This window comes from Nymphalis io, chromosome 5 (assembly GCF_905147045.1).
Source record: "Nymphalis io chromosome 5, ilAglIoxx1.1, whole genome shotgun sequence".
In the NCBI taxonomy this organism is placed as follows: domain Eukaryota; kingdom Metazoa; phylum Arthropoda; class Insecta; order Lepidoptera; family Nymphalidae; genus Nymphalis; species Nymphalis io.
Genome location: NC_065892.1, coordinates 1470714 through 1494526, shown reverse-complemented (window position 1 = coordinate 1494526; position 23813 = coordinate 1470714). Strand labels below are relative to the sequence as shown.

At 33.5% G+C, this 23813-nt stretch overlaps 1 protein-coding gene across 1 annotated transcript; it reads left to right on the top strand.

The window, feature by feature from the left end:
* The first annotated feature begins 1108 nt into the window (after positions 1-1108).
* On the top strand, positions 1109-18488 carry LOC126768342 (probable tubulin polyglutamylase TTLL2). The gene is made up of 13 exons (XM_050486366.1): positions 1109-1112; positions 1215-1309; positions 1384-1506; positions 3311-3414; positions 7910-8060; positions 12696-12858; positions 13864-13977; positions 14157-14362; positions 15206-15354; positions 16440-16599; positions 17495-17581; positions 17741-17935; positions 18273-18488. Exons 1-13 carry the CDS (start codon positions 1109-1111, stop codon positions 18465-18467), a joined length of 1746 nt encoding a protein of 581 aa, XP_050342323.1. The 3' UTR covers positions 18468-18488.
* Positions 18489-23813: the final 5325 nt, after the last annotated feature.

Below are 23813 nucleotides of genomic sequence, written 5' to 3'. Positions count from 1 at the left end.
GGTTTTTTCTCAGTAACAGCCTGGAGTCTGGAAGTTGGAAGTGTGTACACTCCCGTGCCTCGGAAAGCACATAAAGCCATTGGTCCTGCGACTCTTTCGGTCGTGTCGGATTGCCGTCCCATCGGATTATGAGAGTTATGGAATATCTCCTGCGTAGTTGGCTAATTTCTCTTGAGATTGACATCGAGATTGAGAGGACATGGAAACCAGACTACTGATATACTACTTTTTTTTGTTAATACATACTTATATAAATAATTACACCGAGACTCAGGGCAAACAGACATTTTCATGCACACAAATGTCTGTCCTGGGTCGGTATTGAACCCACAACCTTCGGCGTGAATGGCAAGTATCTACCAACCACGCCAACCGAATCGTCACCGGCATTGACTTACAATATGCCCCTATTCAATGGTATATGTATTACTAATGAATAGGGGACCAAAAATTCCAGAGGGTGCGTCCGTTTATTGACGCATTGATGCATACCTTCATATTGAGTCGGGTGGCTTCTTGCTACCCTCACATAGGGCAGACCTTTAAATACTTGATATTAAGATTGTCAAATTCTTGTAGTGTATGCAGGAAAATCGCAATAATATGAAGTATAAAATCATGTTCAATAAAATGGGGTTAACTGTTCTAACCTGACCAAATTTACTAAATTTGTTAGGCAATTCGCTAGTATATTTTGTTATTAATATTCATGCTCAGTTTTCTGTGGTAACTTTTGTTTTCTACATTGTTCGCTTTAAAGGTCAATGTGACAAGTGCAATGGATAAAAAATAGAACCGTCACGTCACGTGATTACATTAAACGAAGGCATTTAACTTAGTTACCGATTTTACTAAAAGCAGCGTGTCACGAATGCTCGGTTATAAATCACCCGGGGTACCTTTGATGCTTGCAGGAGCAGTGCCGGGTGGGCTCGCGGCCGAACTAGTCGGGGCCCTGTCACGGGATTCCGAACGTACTGCTACGTAAACGTTAAAGTAACGTGTCACTATAATGTAGGATTTGAAAATAAATCTAGATGCGTTAACAGCGAGTTGCTATGCGATATTCGCATTTCGGCATATGAGTTTTATAATACAACAAAGAACAATGGGTTAAAACTTTATAAAACTAATGTCGTATGTATTATATTTTAACTTAAAAATTTTAAAATAAATAAAAAAGCGATAATATTTTCAATTGATTAATGTTTTAGGTGAATTGAAAATAATGGCGCAAATATTCGACAACGACGAGCCCTTTATTTACAGACTAAATGATAATGGTTTTGGACCAAGTCTCCTTGTTAAGGTATATATACTTTATTAAATTTTTATATTATATTAAATGTTGTTTGTTAGAATGTTATATTATTGGGTATCTAGGTTTGTGCTGAGCGAGGCTGGCGATTGTACCAGGGTTACAGCGGAGGTGAAGAGAAATGGAATCTGTGGTGGCGAACTAGTGCTTTCCCCGCCACTTCTTATAAGACTTTGGGTGAATGGCAGGTGATTTGTTATATTTCGAATATAATTCTACTTGAGTTCATATATTTTGTAAGAAACTTTTTCGTCAAATAATTATACAGAGAAAAATAAAAAAACGAAACGCTTGCTATATAATTCACAAAATATATATTTTTTTTATTTTTGTATTAGTTGAGCCCCTTCATACGTTTTTTAATACTATATAGATAAAGTTAAGCTGATTCGTATTTACTAACTGCTAAACTTTCTTTTCTACTAGTTTTCGGAAATTTAAGAGCAGCAGAGAACACATTTAGGAGCGGCGTGATGGAATCAGCTCCGAACCTTTTCCACAAGACCTTTAGTTGTAATATTTTTGGGAAATAGATTTTTTATTAGTAAAATCATCATCAATCAGTCAATCGTAGTCGTCTGTTGGACAAAGGTGTCTTCCAAGTTGGAATTAAGCTCTTCGGTCACCGTCTTCTCGCATCCAATCGGGTCCCGCCATCTTCAACAGGTCATCGGTTCACCAAACTGGACTATAGGCGTTGACCGATCTGCATTCACCACTTTTGGACTCGTCTGCTCCAATAGTCATCGGTCGTTCATCACACGAGCACAAATCAATGTGATTTGTTGTTTTCTAACAACAAATGTCTAGACTTCATGATTAAGTTCAAAATTCACACTATTAGTATTGTCATGTTGTGTGTCAATAAAACAACCAAAATGTATTATATCATGCAATATATAAAATATATTTTTATAAAAATCAAGCTCTTTACCAGCGGCTTCGTCCGTATCGTAATTCTGAATTGCTGAGTAACAATTTTCATAGCTCATTTTTAACTTTCATCACTTTGATTCACAACCTTAGGGATTAAATTATAAAAGTCCTTCCTTAATGCTAACCTGCTGTGTAAAAGAAACCTGTATGCAAATTTTTAATGTTACTAGCGCAAGTGGCTCAGGCTATGCACTGATATGTCAATTATATATATTGATACATCAAAAAGAATAAACCCTTAGAAATATTGTTTTCAATTCCGATATCATACTAATTTCTCTGAAATTGTTCCATTCATCGTGTTTATTTTTAGAATAAAATGTTTTATAGGTGCTAGGATTGAGTAGGGTGGTTGCCTATAAAATATTTGGAACTGTAGCTGTTATAGATATTCATTCATGTTTTCTATTGAGTTTTCTCGTGTCTACGACTAATCCAATGTTATGACACTGACAAACGTCGATAGTTTTATGACCGACGTTGCTGTTTAACAATATTTTTATTCATATATACCATTTTATTATATACGTCACTCGTAAAGCAGGCCTTGTCGCAATTCCAAATGAACTGCATATATAAAGTGAATACGCATTCCTTTGCTATCGACAAATTTATAGGTCATTAAAATCTATACAGTAACAGCTTGTTAATGTCCCACTGCTGGGCTAAGGCCTCCTCTCCCTTTTGAGGAGAAGGTTTAGAGCTTATTCTACCACGCTGCTGCAATGCGAGTTGGCAGAATACACATGTGGTAGAATTTCAATGAAATTAGACACAAGCAGGTTTCCTCACGATGTTTTCCTTCACCGTCAAGCACGAGATGAATTATAAACATAAATTAAGCACATGAAAATTCAGTGGTACAGTGGCCTGGATTTGACTCCGGAATATCACCACTCTCAATAAATGGACAATATAAATTATTTTTTATATCTTACTGGATGATCCTGCTATTAGCGCATTCAAACAAATAGATATATTTTTTTTTTATATTTTTAATTCCTGTTTAGGTTACAAGCTTTTTTATTTTATTAACTGTAACTTTTTTTATTTCAGTTTATGAACCACATCCCGAAAGGAGGTTCGATATGTCGAAAGGATAGTCTATCTCGATTGCTGCGATGCATGAGGAGAATTTATGGAACTATTTATGATTTCAGGTTAGCATTATGTATATTTTTACTAAATACGCAATTCATAATAATATATATTTTAAATAAAATATTATGAAAAGAGTGTGTCGATTATAAGACTGTATGTGTCGGGCTCTTGCTATTCCTGAGCTAGGTCAACATTTTTTTTGCTTTTCTGTTAACAAATTTTGAGTCGGGATGTTAGGAATATGTCAAATCACTAAAAGTACTAAATTGTCTATGGCGTCTTCCTAATATCTTTGAGAACGTATTAGTAGTACGTCACAGGATACTTTTGAGTGGGTTCTATAACGGATAACTCTGTCAATATTAACACGCAAATAGTGGATAGTTTAATAAACAAGACAAAAGACATAATAATATTATTAAATGGAGTTAGGGCGTTGGAAGTGCATACACTCTGTCATGTCGGTATGTCGACTTATCGTATAAGAAGAGGACTTGTGTGTCCTCACACATTCACGCTTAAATATAATATCTCATTCGCAGATAATTATATTTCAAGATTGGCCGCTGAAATTGTTATAAAGTCAACTCCCACAAAGACGAAATTTTAATAACTAATTTCAAAGTTTCATGTAAAAATGTGTAACTTATAATATCTATGTAGGTATGTCGTATCGTTTTATTGTTTAATAATAACGATCATTAAGTTATAAATTATTGATTATTACGATTTGAAGTCGTAAATAAACCGTAATATTGTATATTTATTATCAATATTTATGTTAATTAAGAATACGAAATTAATAATTTGACGATAATTGATTATAAAAACAAGTCATTGAATTTAATGCAATAAAAAATCAACACGCAAAATCATAAATTCCAATCGAGGTTGTAAAATGAAGGGGGGTAATTGAAACCCTCAATGTTTTTGTACTCGTCGCGCAACGTCGAAGCAGAGATATTGATTTTAATAAATTAAAAATCATTTTACTTTAAATATACATCATATTATTTTTGTAATTAATAAGCTGATGTAAAAGCGTTAAGCAGTCCAGCTTTGGTCTTTGACTAATGTTTTTTTTTTATTATTTAAAAAAGGTAGTTCTACTGGCAAATGGACCACCTGATTGTCACAATATTAATCATATTTTACATTGCCAATGAGACCCCAAGCTTGGAAAATGTTATGATGACTAATAAGATGATCCTTTCATGTCCAGCCGCTGAAAGAACTATGAAGTGGCGAAGTTTATGATAAAATTTCAATGGCATTTATTTACCCTAATAACAATAATGTAATTATCATGTTATTTTAAATTTAATTTTGAATAAATGAGGATACAATGTTTTAAAAAATTCAACTGCCAACTGTTTATTGTAGTCATGACCAACTGACGGCGTCATGAACGCGTTCTCCCAGCGGGCGGATGTTAGTCAGTGGTAACCCCCCACTAAAAAATAAGATCAGTTTATTTTTATTACACGACTGCACAAAAAGGAGTGTTTTCAGGGTTCATGTATGTATGTGAGTTTCGTTATCCCACAATAATTTTTAAATGCCTTCTTAGTTCATGTTTTTAATGTTAATCGTCGTCATAATTAGTTATTATTACTTACACAATAATATTTAAGTTATGTATGGTAGATAAATGATATGTTTTTTGTAAATACACATTGGTAGACATTATCTGTTATTTTCTATGAAATCTAACTATAATCGAAGGTATAAAATTAGCGAATTATGCATTATACCAATAACAACAATCAACAAAAAGTTCCAATACGAAATATCAAGCTATTAGGCAGAATAGTAACTTTCGTTGATCGTATTTTGTTCACGCATGTTTTGATTTGTTAGTTTTTATTGCGTTTGAAATAAGGTTCAGTTTGGTCCAAGTATTTGTGGGCTTCTTACTATGGGGACTCGTGTCAATCGTTTCACGTCATTGGCTATTTGAATGAACCCACGCGGTTGTTGCGTGCGGCACGGTATTGTAGATTCTTTTTAAAATACGCTGAAAAATATCTGAATCGTTTCTTAAATTAGATTATAATATATTAAGAAATTTTTCGATACATTAAGAACTTATTAATAATATCTATATTGCTCGCCGAGAAATTTTTCATATTATAAAATAAGTAAAAGGATTTTCTTATAACTCGATTCCCTTCCTTTTGGAGAGAAGTCTTAAAGATTATTATAACAAGTTGCTTTGAAGTAATTAGGTATCATAAATAGAAATTAATCACATAACATTCAGCTTCTTTTAAAAAAATGATAAAAGAGCACTATCTTGCTTCATGAAGAAATACTGCAATTAAATATTTTATTTATTATGTAAGTATCTATAGTATGTAAATGTATATATTTATAATGTGTATGTATATTATATTATTATATAATTATATATTTATGGAATATTTATTTATGTATCGTATATATACATATATATATTGTATCTATTTTTTTTTTATATATTAAATAATTTGTACACCCCTACCATCCTATCTCTCTCCTCTACCAAAGGTTGCCTGGAAGAGATCGCTGTTTTAGCGATAAGGCCGCCTATTGTACATTTTTCTTTTCTTTGTTTTTGTTTTACTCCTATTATTTTTGTCTATATTGGTGTGCAATAAAGAGTATATAAATAAAATAAATAAAATTCAGCTTGAAGCTTTGTGTTGCGTGTCCGGTTTTCAATCCGCAATCTTCGGTTAACATTCATGTGTTCTAACCACTGGGACATCTCGGTATGAAAACAGAAAAGTATTAATTTAGACATATCAAGCCGCAAAAGTTCCGACGGCATGATTGCGGTATTAACCTACTTATAATAGCAATATAATATAACTTTAGTAAAATTATGCTTAAAACAAAATAGCAAGGAATTAAGTTATCGCGGATATTAAATTAGCGAAGTTTAGTTAAGGTCGAATTAGAAACAGTTTGTACGGGGACGAAGGTGAAGGTTGGAAGTAAAATTAAATTATAGTCGGGTTATATTAATGAATCGTAATTACGCCAAGTGGTACCGCAGCTTGCGTGACTTCTCCAAGAAAAAGTCAATGCCATAGTTTTGTTTTATAAAGAATTATTGTGATGACGTTTTAGTATCAACTAGTCGGCACGCTACTTTCAGTTTTAAATAACTAGAAATCAGAAATTAATATTTCTTAAAGAATTTAAGTAAGGATATAATAGAATCAAATTAATATTCCCTTATTTAGTATAAATGAATTTTCGTTAAATATTCTTTTTTTTTTAAATATTACATGAATCAACTTAGGCATGTACAGATGTATTAGCTTGGACGTTTTTGCGTTTGTAATAGTGTAATGACTACAACCGGAACAAACTAATTTGCGCTGGCTACCAGATATTTCGCTCTTTCGCGTAAGTAACATTATGAGTAGCATTATTAGAACTGTCGAACTGTAATTAGAGGCGATTCTTAAGGCGTAATATCAGATATGAACAAACCTATTACAAGCAAACGTCTGTTTATAATCTATTTCTTCACTCTCATAGTCTGTTGGGTGAGTAAATTCCGGTACAGTCGGAGAAGGATCAGGCGCAGGACCAACGGCTTTATGTGCTTTCCAAACCACTAGAAGTGTAAGAACACGGGAGTGGAGAAGTTCGGAAGAGAAATAAAAAATATTTTTTTGACACCAATATGAATAGCATTAAACAATATGATAAGCAATAGTCAATACTTTTATTTCTTTGTTTAATTTATTCTTTAATGAAACATGGACGCCATAAGTATAGTGATTAGCCTTCTACAAATAAATAAATATAATCTACATTTCGCAATCTTCTTCTCGACATATTCAGAATAATGACGTAAATCGGAATGTAACTATGTATGTTTGTTTGTTGCATCATCCACAGCTGTTCTTTCATACACATACTCGGGTAAACTGGATTTACTGGAAAATATAGGAAAAAATAATTTGATCTAAGCATATTTTAATTCTTTTTTATTTATTGTATTCATATCTCCACAGACGTGTTGCGTGTGCCTGCATGTTTGTTATCAAGCAGCATCACAATCGAAGTTTCAGGATTAAGAATTTATAGATATATGTGGTATTCATATGCAATATAAATATAAAACATCGTAGAATCCAGATGACTTCGTCATTTACTCGGAATGTGTGCCACTTTACTTTCTTGAAGGAGTGTTGTTTGCCTTCGTGGGATTCTGGATTTCTTAGTCGGTTTGGTATTCAGCCAGTCTGTCCATAATCGGGTTACCTCTATTATAAAACGTTAATCGTAATTTTTAAGAAGTATATTTTTTTTTTTTTATAGAATAGGAAGGCGGACGAGCATATGGGCCACCTGATGGTAAGTGGTCACCAACGCTCTTAGACATTGGCATTGTAAGAAATGTCAACCATCGCTTACATCACCAATGCGCCACCAACCTTGGGAACTAAGATTTTATGTCCCTTGTGCCTGTAATTACACTGGCTCACTCACTATTAATTAATAAATATAGTACATATATTTTTATAGAAAGTAATATATTTATATAATTTTCAGTCCACCCTGCTTTCATCTGCCTCTGGAATACGCGAAGTTGGTTTCTGAGTGCTCACGTTTAAGACGCAACGACGAAACTACCGGTACCAGCGTGGTGTGGATACACAAGCCGGTAGCTCAGAGTCAGGGACGAGGAATATTCCTTTTTAGGGTAACATATATATTTATAATTATTATTTATTTATCCTTACTGACTGATATTATAAATGAGAAATTGAGTTTGTTTATTTGTATGTTTGTTACACTTTTACGTCTAAACTACTTGACTTAACCGTAATCCGAGAATATTTGCATACACATTATCAGGGGCACAGGAAGTGACTTAGAGCATCTAACACGTGCCCCTATCACACGTGCGCGAAGAAGCATTGTGTTTAAATAAATCATGATTGACTTAACTAAATTAAAAACAAAACCATAAAAGCTAGCTTTTATTTATTCCATTTAATATATAAAACTATTTATAAATTTCAGGTTAATATAAATACTGGTGGTAGGGCTTTGTGCAAGCTCGTCTGGGTAGGTACCACCCACTCATCAGATATTCTACCGCAAAACAGCAATACTTGATATTGTTGTGTTCCGGTTTGAAGGGTGAGTGAGCCAGTGTAATTACAGGCACAAGGGACATAAAATCTTAGTTCCCAAGGTTGGTGGCGCATTGGATATGTAAGCGATGGTTGACATTTCTTACAATGCCAATGTCTAAGGGCGTTTGGTGACCACTTACCATCAGGTGGCCCATATGCTCGTCCACCTTCCTATTCTATAAAAAAAAAATAAGAGCTTGTGAAAATGATGAAAATGATTTTTATATGATTTTTTTTGTTTTATATTTTCATTTAATTTCTTTATAATCGGTTACGAACGTTATACTTTTGGGTAAATTGCTTCTCTCCTGTTAAGAAGAAGGAACTTTTTCCACCACGCTGTATGTGCAGTGCACCAGTGCAACCGGTGCAAAATTAAATCCAACAAATGCAAAACGTGAGGTTTCCGCGCGAAGTTTACCTTTAACGTCGAATTGCGTAAATGAAGTTAAGAATCTTAGCTGTGCTGGTCCGGTGTCGAATCCGAAATTGCCAGTTACGGTGGACCCACGTACTATTCACAGAATAGCTTCTGCTCTTAACGCAATAATAGTTTTAAATTTATTTCTATAATACAAAGGTGTGTTGTGTTTTTAAGTAAGGAAACTTTTACTTGGTTACCACCAAGCCCTACCGGGCTCTGTGCAAGCCCGTCTGGATAGGTACCACACACTCATCAGATATTGTACCGCCAGTTTTGTTGTGTTCCGATTTGAAAGGCGAGTTACACTGGTTCACAGTGTAACTACAGATACAAGGGACATAACATCTTAGTTCCAAAAGTCGGTGGTGCATTGGCGACTTAAGAGATGGTAAATATTTCTTACAATACCAATGCCTATAGTCGGTGGTGACCTCATACCATCAGGCGGCGAACTTGCTAGTCAGTAATACAATAAAAAAACTAACTTTCTACAGTGTTTATTTGCAAGGCTTTTATGGTCGTTAACGTACGTGATCTTGAACACGTAAAATTACACTATTGTGACAATTTGGATTTTTTTGATGTTATCTGAGAAAAACAACACATCGTATGAATACTAAGTGCGGTCATTTTATATCAATAACGATCCACTTTTTACTACATTACACGAATTACCTGGACAAAGTGTTACGAACAAGATTTTGTTCCGTAATGCATTGTGAAACTGTTTCTTATATTTGTTAGCGCGCTTGTACACGTTTTCCCATGAGATAGAGGCCGGCATACTATGACTTTTCCACTTGCAATGCCGGAGAAACACGTAATAAGCGCAAGAATAAATATATTTTAGTCAAAGATTTAAATATATAGTCTGTTTCATTTGTGTGTGAATTAGCCATACATTAGTTTAGTACTAAACATGACATTCACAATTCTATAATTTATTGTTTACAAAATCGTGATCCTTACGTTTGTAATGGGCACAAGTTTTAGGCTGAATTGCTATACAGAGTACAAGTAAACACGCGATTGAGGCAGGTCATACGTTCCGCCTACGTAAATGCTTAGAAGTAAACTACAAGTACTCGTAACATATACGAGGGCAGGTCTAATAGTCCGTGGTATGGAAGAGTTATAAAAGAAATAATAATCTATTTTTAACCTTTCAAAATATCACCTACACCCACGAGTCAATTGTCGTCTGTTTCTTTTTTTATTATACTACTTTTTAAAATTTAGAATTAAATATAAGTAGCTTGGTGCTAGATCTGGCATTGTGTGTGCTATATGCACAAGTCGTACTTATTTGTCTGAAGCAAACATTGCAACTTTACTTTTGTTAACCGGTGCGTTGTCTTTCGAAAAAAATAGACCTTTGAATAATTTTCCTTGTCTTATTCTTTGACAGCTTCTTACAGTATCGATTATATTTAAGCGTTGCGCTCTCCGGTGTTTAATTCATAATTATCCTTCACAGTCCAAAAAACATGCTTAAATGCTGTGTACACGACCGTAATCTGCCTAAATAAAATGAGTGGCGTGGTTGGTGGATGCTTGCCTTTCACGCCGAAGGTTGTGTGTTCGATTCCCACCCAGGACAGACATGTTCGTGAATAATAAAACAATATTTGTGTGCATGAACATGTCTGTTTGTACTGAGTCTGGGTGTAATTATCTATATAAGTATGTATTTACAAAAGAAAAAGTATATGTAGTATATCAGTTGTCTTGTTTCCTAAGTACAAGCTAAATTTGGGATCATGTGACCGTGTGTGAAAAATGTCCCAGGATATTGTTATTATTATAAATATCTTATTTATGAACATGAACGTGTGTTCAACAGACTGATATAAAACTTTTGTTGTTGGGATATGTCACGTGTATTACAGTTTCTGGTATAGTCGCACACGCGAGTCAAATATTTACAAACAAATTTAAAGAGCTATGACATCGTATACCGGTTTATTTAATACTAGCTGTGCCCGAGGTTTTACCCGCGTACCACTTAAAAAAAACACTAAGAACAGACATAATATTTCAGCATATACAACATTTTTAGTTTTATTTTCGTCGGACATTAGTATTTATTCGATTTTTGCCGCATCAAGATAGGGAAACATACAATTGGAATCATACATGAGAAAAACATCATTCCCTTAAATCTATTCCGACATACTTCAATGTCTATCCCTGTGCTTTATTTATTGTGACTGCAAACGATACCTTCACAGGAAATTGTGTCCTTTTAAAACTAAAAGGTAAATCTCCAGAGAATCGGAATTGCGATTCAAATGGGAAATGCAGCTAGCTTTCTTGCCACCATTCCACGCGGTTACGACTAAGAACTATTTTAGTAACTATTGTTATGTAACTATTTTTAATTTTTATTTATATATATTTAACTAACCTAACCGTCTAAGTTTATATTTAACAAAACGGCGGAAAAAAATGCGGCAACGAAACAAAATACCTACCTAACCTATAAATTTTAACTTACAAAGTTATTTACATACCGAAAATAAAAACGTATGATATGTATGTATGAGTATTTTCAAGCAACCTTGAGTAGGTTATTGTCCGTTACTATTATAGGTTACGATCCGTTGTAATAATATGTCAAAACTATAAAAAGTAATAAAAACTTTCAATGTTCTTATCTTGATATATTTCAATAGAATTAATATTTTAACGACTTTGCAAATAATACATTATTTTAGAAAAATTTGTTTAACATACAAAAGGTTATAGTCAACCTTAAGAGATAGACATATATCAATGCATGGGCTGAACCCTATTTAATATGATTGATCGTATAGGTCTGATTTCAACTTACATTGGAAGTGTCTAAATCTCTAAAATTGTCGATTTTTTAACTTTATTTTTATTTGTTATTATAAGCTTTCAATCATCATCATTTTACAGACTATCATTTACAGGTAGCTTAAGTTTCAGCCAATTCAACTGAACAGTTATGTTATAGCATTTTTATCGACGTGATTCCTTAAATTGACATAACTTTATTATTTATTAACCGATTGAAAAAAAAACAAACACTGATTTTTAAGTGAAGTTAGCCACAATACATTATAGCCGCAGTACATTAAAGCAGCACTCAAATCCGTCAAGCCGTTTCTAAGATTAGCGTGCACAAATGCACAGACAAACAGACAAAAATGCTAACAATCATATAGGTAATAGTTTTACTCATATATCTTCCATGTACAGACAGCGATCTTACAAGTTACAAGATTTATTATATGAATAGATAAGCCGAGTCAGTCATGATCATTTCAAAGAAAATAAAATGTTCAAACTTCTTTAACAAAGTGTATGATGTCAACAATTGTTTTATTTGTAATTTTATTGAAATAATTAATATGTCCTTTATATATCACAATTATTAATTATTATGCGCATCAATTCATATTTGTACGTCATTTCGGCTAAGAATGCTTAGATACACAATTTATTTTTTCTATTAAATATCATATTTTATATAAATAAATGAATTATTATTATTTATTGCATTATTAAAGGAGTTTAATGTTCAGTTCAGGGTTTATATATATGTTTTTTATATGTATCTATGTGAGTTTTTTTATCATACCATAACTTTAAATGTCTGAACAGATTGGGTACTCTGTGATTCTAGCTATTTTACTTTTTAGATAATTTTGTTGCCAGGGCAGTCGTGCTTTATAATTAATTAATTATTATTTATCATCATCATTCGCTTTTATCTAACTGATTAATTTTCTTTATTTCACTACAGAGCGTGTGTGACATGCGTTGCGGTGGACCCGCTGTTGTTCAACGCTACATAGAGCGTCCGCTCCTCATTGCGGGATACAAGTTTGATCTACGTTTGTACGTGTGTGTGCCTGGATATAGGCCACTCACAGCTTATATGTACGCAGAGGGTCTCGCTAGATTCGGTTAGTCGATACAAATACATAGAAAAAAATCTGTCCAATATCAGATATCTATGGTCCAACCTAAATACAATGAATCTAATAAATCTCTATGAAGTTAATTAGAATACGTTTTTTCAAATTAAATTTGTTTCTTAATTTTGAATTTTTGATAGTCGAAGTAAGAATTACCTCCGCTTTGAAAAATATGTCGAGACTACAAATATAAAACTTTGCGGGTTTTTTATGGCAAAGGAGAATGACCAAAAGTGGTCCAAATATCCATCACTAACGAGACCTATGTTGACTTATAGTCTATTAAGCAGAGAGTAACTTTTAGTTTGAGACAAAACAAAAATAAGCTGTCAGTAAAAAGTTATGACTAAATAAAAAATAATAATAGTTTAGCTTTTTTTTTGCTTCACAATTTTAATTTATTTTCTTTCTTTATTATTGTCTTTATTTTCTAATGATGATTCATTGATAACCCCGTGCAAATTGAAGATAAGACTATTTTTATCCCTTCCGCACTTAGCAAATAATGCGCTAGACTCCGCTAGAGCACAACTCAATCGGTTTTTATCTGAGTACCTAGAGTAATACCAGTTACCCAGGACCTGAACAGGTATCTAACACGGGAATCCGAGTGGCATGACATAACATGCGTAGCTTAGTTCAAAGTGTGCGATGGAACGAATTATATTAACGATATTTTTCGCAAATAAATGGTCAAAAAACATGACTTTTGATTCAGTTATAACTTTTTACTGACTGCATATTTTTGTTGCGGTCTGGTTTTAATGACATACTATTTAGTAATTTATGACATAGGTCTCGTTAGTGATGGACATTTGGACCAAGGTCCATACATTTTTGGTCATTCTCCTTTCATAAGTTTTTATTTTTAAAGATATAACCTGAAGGTTTAATCATCTTATCAAGATGTACTACCATGTATGAATTCACCAATTCGATATATAAGTAGAGTTGGCTACTTTTTTATTAATATTTTTTAATTTTCTTTTACAGGTACAGATAAATATACATTATCCGATATCCATAATCCATACCGGCATTTAACGAATTCCTCGCTTAATAAAACTGGGCCGAGGTACGCAGTATGCAAGGACAGAATAGGCAGTGGTAAATAATCATGGCATTAAAATATTTAGAGTATTTTAATACTACTCTTGCTATAAATGCAACCTTTGAGTGCCATCTAAATTTTAGTTAAGACTTGACGAGTTGACACAATACATTTGTGCTTACTAAATGTTTTCAATAGATGGCGTTAGTAGTATGATTGTCATTGTCATATGCAGGTTGTAAGTGGACTCTGAAGCAAGTGAGGCGGGCTCTCGTCGGTAGATGGGGTGCGATTGAATGGCTCGTCTGGCAAAGAATAAGGGCGCTAGTTACGTTGACTCTACTAGCACAAGCAGCGGGAACTCCCCCAGCCAGGAACTGTTTTGAATTTTACGGTTTTGATGTACTGCTCGATGATTCAATGAAACCGTGGCTTATTGAGGTAATTATTAAATGAAATACATATATTATACTTTACTAGGTACTAGGTGAATAAATATAAATAATTAAAAACTTAAAGATTTCGTTAACATATTCTTTTCTAGCCGATGCCTTCGACTTCATGTGTGGAAAATGTTATATTACGACATATTAAAAATATAACAGTCATTCATAGGGACTGCCGATAGAAGTGAAAATTTGCAACTGTTAAATATATTTGTACAATTTCCACATTTTTTGGCACTCCAAATAATAATTCTATCCCTTTTCATTATATTGTTTTAATTTAGCTTTTCATTTATCAAAATACACAGTATGTCGCAAATTCGGTACAAAATATTAATACTTACTAGCTTAATAGTTTTTTCATTAAACAAATAACAGTTAAAATACATTTATATTATTTGTATATACTGTTAGTAATTACATAAATTTTAATCATTATTATCCTTATTAATTTCCACAATACTTAAATTATTTGTACTTTCAACGATTTCATTATATTAACATTAGCATGTCGCTGACGCGAAGCCACGAATCTATCCCCTACGATAAACCAACGCAACGCGCCTAAAGAAGTTTTCACTTCAAAAATAAATTTACATGATGTATTACTTATTATTAATGACGATAACTTTTTTAACTGTCATATGATTTCTATGAAACTTAGCCTCAATGTTGCTCTAAGTTGAGCTTAATCTACCAGTGAATACCGATGATAAATTTGTACAGACACACGATTTCTACTGCTTTATTTTATTTATTGTATAGATTTGATATCGTACTGTCGTATAAATTTAACTCTTTGTTTCATATTTTAATAATTTTCTCAATATACTTTTAGGTTAATTTATCACCAGCACTTGGAGCGGATTGTGAGGCTGATGTCATCGTGAAACAGCCCATGCTGCACGAACTATTCGATCTTTTGGGTTTGCCCATGAGGCACACAGGGCTTTGCTTACTCCAGGGCCCTACACAACATGTTAATAAGTACATAACTATGTTATTGATTGATATTATCATATATTTATATGTTAATTATGACAAATGGATAATCTTGCAAGTGGGCTCCTGGCTAATCCGCTCATAGACTTTAGCGTTGTTATAAATATTAATAATTCTTTATACTACTTGGAAAATTATAATAAAAAAGTAAACATCGTAATTTATTGTAATAATGTCCTCCAGACCGATTTCAGCCATGGCGGCCAATCGCAAGAGAGATTAGCTAACTATGCACAAGATATTATAGTGCACAAGTGTGTGCGCAAACATAGGTGTACTTTATATTTCTTAACTCACATAATCCGATAGGATGGCAATTCGACACGACCGGAAAGAGTTCAGTCACAGGACCAACGGCTTTACGTGCTTTCCGAGGCACGGGAGTCTACACACTTCCAATTTCCAGACTCCGGGTTGCTACTGAGAATTTTCTAACAGAAAAGCCGAATAACTTTTTTTTTATTGGCACGAGCTGGGAATTGAATCCAGGACCTCCAGGTCTGCGGTCTTACGTCAAGCCACTAGACCAACGAGGCACTAAAATTCATATATCAATATCGTCATAATTTATTGTACATTGATATTATTTCATTTTCAGTATGTACATTATTATATTAATTACGCATCGACCAACTTTCTAGCCAAAATTATTTATTTATTTAGAATTTGTTGTTAATCGTTCATATTAACAATCTGTGATGGGATTTTTTATCTATTATTTTTGTAATGTCACCTAAACTATAGTCTGATAAATCTCAAACACATATATAATCATATCAAAGATATATATAAATATCTATTTTTAATATAATATTTAAATTAAACTATTGTAAGGCAGTTATCAATTTCAGATTTTCATGAAATATCTTGTCTTTGACATATATTATTTTGCGTCATAGCTTGGATAAAATAACTTAAATAAAAATATAATAAAGTCCAATTTAATATGTGGTTTTGTTCAAACCAACTTAGTTATTTGAATTAGTCCTTAAGTTAAGGCAAATATTATTTCAACGTTCTCAATCATTAATTTTATATGAGTTTAAATTAAGAACCTTTGGTAACTTTAGTTATAGTTCTGAAGACGAAAGCGGAGTGTCAAAAGTAGTTACGTCCCGCGTTTCAATATCGGGACAGCGCCGCGGGACGCGTCGGCTGCGACGGCGGCGAGCGCTGCCCGTGCACTGTGTCAACTTACAGGCGCCAACGGCTGAAAAGTTTACGGGCTCAGTAAGATGTTGCTTAATACTTATTTTGTATTTAATAGATGCTTATAAAGTCCTTCTGACCAATTTCGGCCGTATGGCTACCGTCTAGCCTTTCTCAATGGAGACTAGCCAACTGAACACGTTATAGTCCACAAGTGAGCAAATACAATTGTGTTTGCGTATTCTCTATAAACTCATTCTAACAATCCGTTGGAACGGCAAATCCATACAGGATTGGAAAGAGTTCAAGCACAGTAGCAAAGGCTTTCAATGGACTGGCCGGTTGGCATGGTTGGTAGATACTTGGCCTTTCATGCCGAAGGTTGTGGGTTCGATTTCCCCCCAGGACAGACATTTGTGTGCATGAACATGTCTGTTTGTCCTGAGTCTGGGTGTAATTATCTATGTAAGTATGTATTTACAAAAGAAAAGTAGTATATGTAGTATATCAGTTGCTGATTTCCATAGTACAGTAGCTCTGCTTAATTTAGAATCAGATGGCCGTATGTGAATAATGTCCCTGGATATTATTATTATATTATTATTAATAAAGAAATAGCTGGCCAAATGGATAGAATGGGTGAATCTTAACCTCGTTCGAGCCCAGGCAATGATGTAACCTGCTTGTGTCTAATTTCAATGAAATTCTGTCTCATGTGTGTCTACCAACCCACTTTGAAACAGCATGGTGGAATAGGTTCTTAATCTTCTCCTCAAACGGAGCGATCTTAGACCAGCAGTGGGACGAACAAAGCCGCGGACGAACATACATGTCGCTACATAATATATCGTACATAATACGTCACTTTTATTATTATAATATGTTGCTTTTATTAGCAGTCCCTATATGTATATTACTCTAATGATTTTACGTGATCGTGTTGACTATTCACCGTAGTATAAAGAATTTATTGTAGGATTCACCGGAAAAACCTAGAGGTGTGCAAACGGGCCGGTTGTTCAAAAATACATCTGATTTAAGTTCTGACATTGCAGAGGTCCAGGTATGTATATTTAATATATTTCAATGGTGACTTAATATCTCATTTTATTATTATTGGATCAATCACTTTCCATTTACTGTGGTCTTCTAGTTCATTTAAAACTAAGCTTTAAATTATTCGTAGAAAAGGCATTTTAGATATTTTACGAATTGATCGCAGCCATCTACGGGTGCGGCCGTGACATCCGCGGATGTAGTCGACGAGACTTGGCGTGGCGGATACGCGACAGCAGCGTCCCGGCGGAAAATGTTTAGTGCGTGCGCTTGGGGCAATGGCGTGCGTTGGGGTCAGGCGGCGGGACGTGTCGGACAGTGGGTACGGATATACCCCCATACTTTGCAGAACGAAGACCAGGTATTTTATTGGTGGTACTATAATTTTACTAAAGTGTAAGATAAAATTCACTGATAATTTTATCTTACACTGCCAGCCAGCCAGTGTAATAACAGGCATTAGGGACATAACATTCTAGATCTTTTAGTTGGCGGCGTCGAAACTATATGTAATTGTACGTATCAATTTATATCTAAATATATATGTAAGTTCGTATTAACATATAAATATAGAATATAAATAGTTGATTAGGGTTTTATTTAATTCGTTCTTTAATGTTGTCAAAGAAGAAGAGGAGTAGTTGCCGGTTTTATAAAAAAGTATAACTAAGATTGCACTTTCTTTTTCTATATTTTAGTTGCAAGTGGAAGACGCAAGAGAAAGTGTCGCTCATGTGTCTAAGTTGTTGCGCGCAGCACGAGAAGTTGCACGGGACGGGGGTCGGGACAAGCGTGTCCCGCGCGATGGAAGCTGCGACGCGTTTTTCGATGCCGCACTTCGAAGAAAACTCGCTTATGGATCAAATTTCGAAGTGTGGCTACCACCTTTCTAAAGTGTTCAATTTTTAATTAGTTAGCCTTAATAAATGCTTGCTCAAATATGTGTTTTATTCGAAAAAATAATGAAAATTTTAATAAAAACTTAAATATTTAAATAAAGTATCTGTATACCATATCAGTATCATATATAAAATAATAAAGTTTAAATTAAAAAAAAAAACGAAACAAAGCAATGGTATTCCAAAATTACCATGCAGTTATCTGGAATCGCCTTCCCAATTTATAATTGAAATGAAAACCCGACACGGAACTTCGTTAGACCTGTTAGTGTGTATTGTTCATTTATCAGTATTTCCCAGAACATTCCCGTCAGTCATGATGCGCTACGGTGATTTGGGCGCACTAAGTCTACAAACAGTAAAATCACATCGTTAACGACCACAGAGCTAGCATTTCGGATTTCACACTCGCTGGCGAATGATACGTTACGCTCGTTAGGCCAGTTGACTGACCAAACCTTTGTGCTGTAAGTTAGACCACATTGAAAATTTAAGTGCATTGTACGGTTCGTGCAAGACACAAATCGCGGTATGAAAATAAATTACGCTATTTTTAAGTGACTGGAGTCAATATTAATTATTCCGTAGTTTTTTTTGGTATTAGCTCCGTTTTTTCATTTACTTTCCGTAAAATCAAAAGACGAAGAAAGTGAAGTTATATTTGGAACCTTGTCTGCGCATAAAGTAATTTTTGAAACTCCTATTATAATCCATATGGATTTGATATATACTTTTTTTTAAATAAGTATTAAGTCTTTCTATATATATTTGTTATTTTATTAAGTGATAGAATGCTGAATAATCGCTCTCTTTCGTTTGTCCTTACCCTATTTGTTTGGGGTAGCAGCGCAGGTTGTTTTATAATGCTACTGATTACTAATTACTGTCTGCCCCAGTGGGTCGCAGCGTGATGTTGTATAGTTTATAGCCCTTCTCAATAAATTGCCATTCACACAAACAAATAGATACATACAAATTTTCACCTTTATAGATCAGTAAAATTATATAATAGATTTGCCTTGTTGGGTTTTCAACTATACAGTCGAATATATTGAGGTGATAAGTGTGGGCGCATTTCCCATATTCGGCTTTGATGGTCGGGCTTTGTGCAAGTTCGACTGGGTAGGTACTATTCACTCATCAGATTTTCTATCGCAAAACAGCAGTACTTGGTATTGTCGTGTTTCGGTTTGAAAGGTGAGTGAGCCAGTTTAATTACAGGCACAAGGGACATAACATTTTAGTTCCAAAGGTTAGTGGAACATTGGCGGTGTAAGCGATGGTTAACATTTCTTGGGCGTTGGTGACAAATTACCATCAGGTGGCCCAGTTGCTCGTCCGCCTACATACTACTACTACTACACTAAAAAAACCCACGTTTTGAAATGGCTAGGCTTTACTTTTCAGTGCCTAAAACCGTACTATTACCGATGCTTGTTTACAAATATTCAAAATAGCATTAATTTAAAGAATTTTTGATTGATTGGAGAGACTAAGCCCATAGTGGCGAGTCATTAACTTGATCTTTATTTATTTATGACAATAGCAATGAACATATAACAATCCTTATATTATGTTCATTGTTTTTAGAACGAAAGAAATCGCTCGAATAAAATTATATCTTCATAAAAACATAAATTTAATATATCAAAACTACTTCATAAATTGCATGTATGTATTTAATAACAATTTTTCGTGCTAAAATAACGTATTGTTCGGTTAAAAATTTTTATACCATTAAAGTAACTTATCCAACAATATCAGTTAGTGCTGTAATTGAAGGCATCGCTGTTCGTATGAGCAGTACCGGTCAATAGAAAAATACAATAGATCCAGAACAATGGCCATTCACGGCTCTTAAACGCTACTAGCCAAATGGAAATTTTAGCTCGACTACATGTCACTTACTTGATTTTACCTATATGATAGCGAACAAGTCAATTGGACATTTTCGTTTCGCATTTTAAAAGCATAGTGCTATTTAATCTATTGCTTTTATTTATTTTATATGTATAATAAAGATATAGTGAAATATAATTTGTCGTTAATAAAAAATCTCGTAGACATTTTTGTTTTATGTTATATAATAACATTTAAGGTAATTTCTTTTTTTATTAAAATCATATATAGGCATATGGTTGGATAATAATTTATATATTAGTTCATATAAACATTTAATTTATAATAATAAAACGTGTCTATTATATTCCTTTAAAAAGAATAGCTAGTAAGTTTCTTATCGGACTCTTCTGGGTTTCATTTCGATTTTTGATATATATTGGTGTTTTCTATAAACTAATTCGTAATGGATCTGTGAATGAGGCTTATTTTAGTTTGTTTACTATCGCGAGGTGAGTACCTAACCAAGGTTTAGTTCGAGCATGACTAGGTACTTATGTTTTTTGGACCGTCTATTATAGGATTCCGTTTTAAAGTGCTAGTGCGCTAGTGTAATTACCGGCAGTAGGGTCATCTTAGAACTCAATCATATTTGGCTGCCCATTCAAGATTTCAGAAAAAAATTTAAAATTAATTCATAAAAATATTTAATTGTATATAAAAGTAAAAACTTTAAAATTTTATATAATAACGGCCATAAACGTTTATATTGCAAGACATTTTATTTTAAGGCAGGAACTTTCGCGTGCCTACTCTCTTTATTCAATCAATTCATCTTCATTACAATCGAATCAAAGGTTTGGCACTACGAGACAAACATACAGACAATATTTTATATTTTTATATATAAGTAGAAAAAAATTAAGATAATTGTAAAGCAATTAAGATAATTGCTAACAAGAAATCTGAGACGCATTGAATCGCGTCGTAGGTTAATAAGCTGGTGCGTTATAAATATGTACATATGTATTCGTAGTACTTCAACTCAAGATTGTACTACTTCATACTCATTAATATAACTAATTACTGAGTAATGTTCGGGTTCTTATTTACAAATAGTACATTTCTTAGTATTAGTACTGACGCAATAAATGGAAAAATACAATTTGTATACCAGAACAGATAAATTATTTGAATGATATCAGAATCAGTTGGGCATTAACTTGGACGAAGGTTGTTGTGTTTGATTTCCACCCAAGACAGACAGACAGTTTGGGTGTAATTATCTATTTTTTGCCCCCCTATTCATTAGTAATACATATACCATGGAATAGGGGCATATTGTAAGTCAGTGCTAGTGGCGAGCCGGTTGGCGTGGTTGGTAGATACTTGCCTTTCACGCCGAAGGTTGTGGGTTCGATTTCCTCCTAGAACAGACATTTGTGTGCATGAACATGTCTGTTTGTCCTGAGTCGGGTGTAATCTTATTATCTATATAAGTATGTATTTACAAAAAGAAAAGTAGTATATGTAGTATATCAGTTGTCTGGTTTCCATAGCACAAGCGCTGCTTAATTTGGGATCAGATGGCCGAGTGTGAATAATGTCCCAGGTTATTGTTATTATTAACAGCCAATATCTTGCTAATTTTTCAGTACTATGACGGGATTAAAATTATTATAATATTTATTTCAAATATATGACCACATCCTTACTGCATGTCGTATGTAGCCGTAAATCTCTTGCAGCATCTAAAGCCGAGTTCAGATTAAGGCGACGTTATTGAGTCGTACATCTTGCACTTGCCGCCTGCGGTGCCGGTCAGGCGCGTAATTCATCTATGTTTTCTAATTAAAGAGTTGATTTTCTCAATATTAGATTTAAATCATTACAAGCGTTATAACTTATAGGACCATTGCACACGTAAGATTGAATCGCGTTTTTCTTAATAATAATATGTTTTTTCGAACATCGTTTTATGGTTATATTTTTTTCTTAAATAATGTAACGAGTCACGTTTATCAGGTCAATCAATGCAAGAAATAAATATACCAAATTTAAATACGTCAGTCCATAATTGAAAATGGTTGCAATTCTAGTGTATTTATTAAAAAATATTTTTTCGGATATTCAAACTGTAATCAATACAATTTATGTTTTTAAGTTTATGTATGATACTATACAACATATTAAATGTTGTGCACAAAATAGAGAAGGCGCTGAGTTAAAAGCTAAAGTCAACCAAAGTTAGTATTTTAGTATCGTGTTTTGTTTTTTCCTTATTTCTACATAATATATAATTGATAAAAAAATAAAGTAAAACTAAAATTGGACGAATGAAAAATTGTAAATGGCGTTAATGCCGCAATATATTTTTTTGTTGTATATTTATTAATGTATTTATTCTTATATATGTTTTACATATTTTATCAGAAGATGGCGTTAGTAGTATTTTACAACGCGCTATCTTCGTGCTATCTTAATAACATAAAGTGTGTTTTTATTAATATGTTGTATGAATAATTGTAATTTTCTTTCGAAAAGAATAATTGTAACTTTAATCCACTACGTTACACAAATGCAAGTTGGTGGATAAACATGTAGGTTGGTAAATCCAATTGGGCCAGATTTTTATCCCACTCATGCAAGTCTTTCTTCGTTATTGAGTTAGCAATATTTACACTCAATGCATGCTAAGCAAATGTCTCACATTATTCTCTTAGCATGCATTGCGAACACCACATTTACAATTCTCAAATATCACCTTAATATGCATCGGCCAACCACCAACCCGCATTGGAGCAGCGTGGTGGAATAAGCTCCTAACCTTCTCCTCAAAAAGGGAGAGGAGGCCTTAGCCCAACAGTGGGACATTCACAAGCTGTTACTATACTATATGCATCGGCAATAACTATTACGCGTAGATTATTAATTTGTAATTTAGCTGACATAGGAATAGTAAATCAAGTAATCAAATATGCAAAGAATTCCCGTGAGCCGCGTCCAGTGTAAATGTCACCTAACAGAATACTGTCATCTAGAGCCTATTGCTATGTCAGAAAGAGTTGATATGAGCAAACCTTCAATTTACATATTCCACGCGATTTGATAATAGCTCTGCTATACTGCACTACGAAATGTCTTGATTAATATAACTTTATTTAAAATATAACGCCATTCCACTTAATTATTTATGTATTTCCCCCATAATTTGACTTCCAAAGCTTAGGAACTTCGCCGACAAAAAGATATTTTTTTCACGAATCCATATATTATTTTAAGTCTCGTTCAATGATCAAAATTGTTTATTTGTCTTTGCGGGAGGGGTCTCCCGCCATTGAAATAGGCAGCACTGACAATATTCACGTAAATTCTAAACTAACTCGTACAAATTTCAAATCCATTTGCGAAATTACTAACTAGGAAATGAAATTTGTGAATATAAATTGCTTTTTAGTGGATGTTGTTGTCAAATCTTTTATAGATTTTTTAACAGCTTAG

What these genes read in the sequence shown, in the direction of transcription:
- LOC126768342 (XM_050486366.1), top strand. An exon ending in CAAGGACAGAATAGGCAGTG is followed by an intron (nt 13,978 to 14,156) that starts GTAAATAATCAT and finishes TGTCATATGCAG; the next exon opens with GTTGTAAGTGGACTCTGAAG. An exon ending in TGAAACCGTGGCTTATTGAG is followed by an intron (nt 14,363 to 15,205) that starts GTAATTATTAAA and finishes ATATACTTTTAG; the next exon opens with GTTAATTTATCACCAGCACT.